This window comes from Myotis brandtii, unplaced genomic scaffold (genome assembly GCF_000412655.1).
Source record: "Myotis brandtii unplaced genomic scaffold, ASM41265v1 scaffold782, whole genome shotgun sequence".
Classification (NCBI taxonomy): Eukaryota; Metazoa; Chordata; class Mammalia; order Chiroptera; family Vespertilionidae; genus Myotis; species Myotis brandtii.
The window spans coordinates 2,028,702-2,034,335 of NW_005371138.1; the positions used below are offsets into that span (position 1 = coordinate 2,028,702).

Below are 5,634 nucleotides of genomic sequence, written 5' to 3' on the forward strand. Positions count from 1 at the left end.
CTGGCCAGGCACCCCAGTGGGGACCCCCACCCTGAAGGGGGTGTGGCCAGCCTGAAAACAGCCATCAGTCCCTCATCCATGCTAGCCCAGCACCCCAGTGGGGACCCCCACAGTGAAGGGGTTGTGGCCAGCCTGCAAACAGCCATCAGCCCCTCACCCAGGCTGGCCAGGCACCCCAGGGGGGACCCCTAATCTGAAGGGGCTGTAGTCAGCCTACAAACCGCCATCAGGCCCTCACCAAGGCTGGCCAGGCACTCCAGCGGGGACCTCCACCCTGAAGGGGCTGTGGACAGCCTGAAAACGGCCCTCAGCCCTTCACCCAGGCTGGCCAGGCACCCCAGTGGGAACCGCCACGGTGAAAGGGCTGTGGCCAACCTGCAAACAGCCATTAGCCCCTCACCCAGGCTAGCCATACCCTCATGGTGTGAGGGTCCCCACTGGGGGCCTTGGCCACCCTGCAAACAGCCATCAGCCCCTCACCCATACTGGCTAGGCACCCCAGCAGGACCCCCACCCTGAAGGGGCTGTGGCCAGCCTGAAAACGGCCCTCAGCCCCTCACCCAGGATGGACATGCACCCCAGTGGGGACCCCCACAGTGAAGGGGCTGTGGCCAGCTTGCAAACAGCCATCAGCCCCTCACCCAGGCTGGCCAGGCACCCCAGTGGGGACCCCCACACTGAAGGGGCTGTGGCCAGCCTGCAAGCAGCCATCAGCCACTCACCCAGGCTGGTCAGGCACTCCAGCGGGACCCTCACCCTGATCGGGACACCTTCAGGGCAAACCAGCCGGCCCCCACCCATGCACCTGGCCTCTATCCTATATAATAAAAGGGTAATATGCAAATTGACCCTAACAGTAGAACGACTGGGAATGACTGGTCACTATGACACACACTGACCACCAGGGGACAGACACTCAATGCAAGAGCTGCCCTCTGGTGGTCAGTGTGCTCCCACAAGGGGAGCTCTGCTCAGTTACAAGCCAGGCTGATGGCTGCCAGTACAGCGGTGGTGGTGGGAGCCTCTCCCGCCTCCTCAGTAACGCTAAGGATGTCCGACTGCAGCTTAGGCCTGCTCCCCGCTGGCAATTGGGCATCCTCCGAGGGCTTCCGGGCTGCCAGAGGGATGTCTGACTGCCAGCTTAGGCCCAATCCCCCTGGGGGAGCGGGCCTAACCCAGCAGGTGGTTATCCCTCGAGGGGTCCCAGAGTGCAAGAGGGCACAGGCCGGGCTGAGGGACCCCCCTCCCTCCGAGTGCACAAATTTTTGTCCCCCGGGCCTCTAGTATATAATATAAGAGATTTGTGTTGGTGACTTGTGGCCACTATAATAAATAAATATAATAAAAACCACTGGTTGAGGGCTTTCTTCTGGGTCACAGCTTTCTTGTATCCTCACATGGTGGTAGGGATAAGGGAATCTCTCTAGGGCCTCTTATATAAGGGCACTAATTATTCACGAGGGCTCCTCCCTCATGACTTAATGATATCCCAAAAGCCCCACCTCCTAATACCATCACATTGGGTGTTAGGATTTCAACATATGAATTTGGGGGGACACAGATATTCGATATATAGCAGTGTATAATCATGTAAGATGATGTAGTGTGGAAGCTTTGAACATGTGCACGGCATACATATGTGGTAGGTGGTGTCCATATTGCCGTGTATTTCTGTCAGTTGCTAAACACACTATTTGTTGTGTGGAGGTGTATGTGATAGGAATGACAAGAAGTGTGGCAGAGGATTGGTGGTTATATCTATGACAGGGAAATGACGCACGACCACAGATATCTTAGCAGTGGTTGTGTGGTTACTTTGGCCCCTGCACGTAGGTTTCCTTTTAACGTTTGCCTCCTCTTTCTGCAGGATCTGAGATGGGAAATGCCTGGGGGACTACTGCTACTTTGATTACTGCTGTTTGCTGTAGTGTACTACTAGTAGCAGTCATTGGACTGATTGTATGGAAAAGGTAAGGGGGATGCCAAAGCAAAGTTTAGCCCTGTGTTTTGGAATTGACTCTAGGAGTTCAGGGATCTTTGCCAGTGGATGATATTTGAGAGTTCTCAGGATCAATGCTGGGGGGAATCTGAGTGTGTGGTGTGTGGCTTTTGCTGATGTTGTGTCAGGGAAGAACTATCTCATTAGATCCCTATGTGGTAGCTTGGGACTCTGGGGAGATGCACTGTAAGGCCCCTGTACTTCTTCCTGACATACAGGTCTCACTGTGAACCAGGCCTTACTGTACTAGTTCAGACCAGGCCTTAGAACTGTGTATGGGCTGCATTGTTTTTCTCACACATAGAACCACAGCACAGAGAGGGGAATTCCTTCCCCGAGGTGCTCACATTTTGTTAACAGCCTAAAGGGATAGCTTACAACCAGATTTCACCATTAAATCAGGAATCTCTAGCCCTCATTGGTGTTTCCAAACTAAGACAGGTTTCCAAACATATTTATCCCTAACACCTGGTCCAAACTGCAAATAAAACAGCGCAAGGTAAAGAAGGCTAAGAGACCAGTGTAAAAATGTTATTAAATTGCCCTCATTTTTTGGGGGCGAGGGGGCGTCTTCCAAGGCAGAATCTGTGCAGTAGCTAATACATCTCATTAGAAATACTGGTATATGATCCTGGGGACTTTATAGAGCTGGTCTTACAAGTGGTTTTTAAAATTTATCTTTCTATTGAAGTTTTTAGGTCAATTATATATGTTGACTAAATTTACAAATAAATTTGTTTATTTAACTAAAAAAAAGAAATGCTTTTAGAAAATTAGAATAATCAATTAATCAAGAAAAAAGGCCGTTTATCTAAAGTTGGTCAACTGATTCATGGGACATTTTCTTCTTCTTTTTAAAAAAATATTTTTATTTCAGAGAGGAAGGGAGAGAGAGAAACATCAATGATGAGAGTACAACATTGATCGGCTGCCTCCCGCACGCTCTCCATTGGGAATCGAGCCCACAACCCAGGCATGTGCCCGTGACTGGAATTGAACCTGGGACCCTTCAGTCCTCAGGCCAGTGTTCTATGCACTGAGCCAAACCAGCTAGGATGGGACATTTTCTTCTGATTGGACTTAGGCCAATGCGAAAACTGGATATAAAGTGGTTTTCAAATGATTCTTGTGATATTTGTGAATGTTCTCATATTTCTTGCCCTCTTCTGGCTTCTGATATCCAGTACTGTCACTGTTAGCAGACATTTCACATTGAAAAAAGAGACTACTAAAGCCTTCATGATCATTCTGGATTCTGTCCTGGTTTGCAATGAAGGCACCCGGCCTCCAACCTTCCCTAATCTTTGTCCTTTGCCATGTAACTTTTCAGTGCCCTCCAATCATGGGCTGCCCCGTAACACTGGGGTCAACCTTGTGACTTGCATTGGCCAATAGAATGAGACAGAGTGAAAGAGGCCTTGTGTCTTTCCATTTGCTTTCTTTTGTGCTTCTGACATTAGTGAGAGGAGGACACTTCCAGGCTAGCCTGCGGGAAGATGAGAGACACTGAAGCCAGCGCTAGTTGCTCTAGAGGAGGCCAGTCTACAGTAAGACCTCACCTAATGTCATCTCTAGGTTCTGAAACTTTAAACAAAACGACGTATCATGAAGCTAATTTTACTATAGGTTAATTGATATAAACAAGAGTTAAGTTCCTATGGCATCTCATCAACATAATGGGAGGACATTGACCAAAACCATGTGTGTTTTGAGAACCAGCTATAGATTAGATGACAGCCATCCAGTTCCTAGACATGTGAACAAATATAGCTGAGATCATCACATCAACAGGGTCAACTCTCAAATGTGTGAGAAATAAATATTTATTTTTTAAAAGCCGCTATTTCAGACTGGCTTGTTATACAGCAAAATTGGTGAGGTACCTTCACATACACCTCCACAGGGTGTATCATTTGGCCTAATGATATCACTATAATAAAAGAGAAACATGCAAAAATGATACACCCTGTGGAGTATCACAGTACCTTCTGATTAACTGATACAGCTCCTCAGGAAGCTGAGTTTTGACTAAAAGGTGTGGTTGCTCTGGAGCTGTGCTGCTGAAAGTCTGCTGTGAAGTGTGCACCCAGGTAACATGTTCTACCTGTGCCAGCTCAGGAATCTGCTGCTATCTTCACCCCAAGGAGGCCCAGCCAGTGTCTGAACAAAGCAGGAGTCTTTGGAGCTCTCTGTTGGAGTGGCTGAGACTTTCTCAGAGTTGCACTATAGTATGAAACTCTTGCTTCCCAATCCTTTCTCCTTCCTCCCTTCACAGATACCAGATCTACATCATGATCTAAAGACTTTCCTCACCTACTTCTGTGCCCTCTTTCATAGGCACTACTCCCAATAACGCTCTTCTATTTCTAACACATCTAGAAAGCTGCTTCTCAGAAGATTCAAACTACTACCACAAGAAGAGATTGAAGAATTGTAACTTGGTGCTTTCACTAAGGTGCATTCATGATGTATTCAGATGGAGGAGCACTGGAAAACTGGCAGTTCTTACACAGTGACAGATAGCAGAAACCACAAGCTTTCTCAGAGAATGTGTAAGTAACTGACATTACTTTTCCTGATGACTGCCACAGCTTGCTCAAGAGCGGACTGTTCAAGCTGCCCTCCTGGATAGCCTCCGACCAATCATTTCTTTTCAAGAAAAGGAAAAAGCAACGATTCCCAAAGAAGATAGACAATTGGCCAGCAGGGATATAAAAAGGTGCTCAACATCATTAATCATCAGGGAAATGCAAATCAAAACAATGAGACATCACCTCACGCCTCTTGGAATGCCTACTATCAAAAAGACAAGAAATATAAAGTAGTGGCAAGGATGTGGTGAAAAGGGAAGACTTGGGTACTGTTGGTGGAATATAAATGGGTGCAGCCATTATAGAAAACAGTATGGAAGTTCCAAAAAAATTAAAAATGGAACTACCATATGCAGCAATTTTACTTCTGGGTATTTATCTGAAGGAAAGGAATATTCGAACTTGAAAAGTTATCTGTACCTCCATCTTCATTGCACCATTACTTGCAATAGCAAAGACATGGAATCAACCTAAGTGTCATCGATGGATGAGTGGATAAAGAAAATGTGATACACTCATACACACACAGTCATGCGCCACTTAACAAAGGGGATACATTCTGAGAAATATATTGTTAGGCAATTTCGTTGTTGTGTTAACATCATTGATTATACTTACACAAACCTAGATGGTATACTAGTAGCCCATTGCTCCTGAACAGTCAGGCTACACTAAAATCATAAAACAATATGAGACCAAATCAAGCAGAAGAGAAAATGATATCAAGAGATACAGTCAACAGGCCAGGCTGCTGCTAGTGTAACTCCACATACTGTTTTTCAGCAAACTTATTTTTTTAAAAAATATATTTCTTTATTGATTTCAGAGAGGAAAGGAGAAGGAGAGAGAGATAGAAACATCGATGATGAGAGAGAATCACTGATCGGCTGCCTCCTGCACCCCCCCCCCCCCCCACTGGGGATCAAGCCCGCAACCCAGGCATGTGCCCTTGGCCAGAATCGAACCCAGGACCCTTCAGTCCACAGGCCGACACTCTATCCACTGAGCCAAGCCAGCTAGGGCAGCAAACTTATTTTTATACAT

General features: G+C 46.8%; 1 protein-coding gene across 1 annotated transcript in view; it reads left to right on the plus strand.

Moving 5' to 3' along the window:
• Positions 1-5,422, plus strand: part of LOC102243040 — a 19,316-nt gene extending 13,894 nt beyond the window's left edge. The window contains exons 2-3 of the mRNA XM_014530914.1: positions 1,868-1,970; positions 4,379-5,422. Of these exons, the coding sequence (XP_014386400.1) occupies positions 1,868-1,970; positions 4,379-4,436 (161 nt within the window). The 3' untranslated portion in view covers positions 4,437-5,422. The remainder of the gene's footprint in view (positions 1-1,867; positions 1,971-4,378) is intronic.
• The last annotated feature ends 212 nt before the right edge of the window (positions 5,423-5,634 follow it).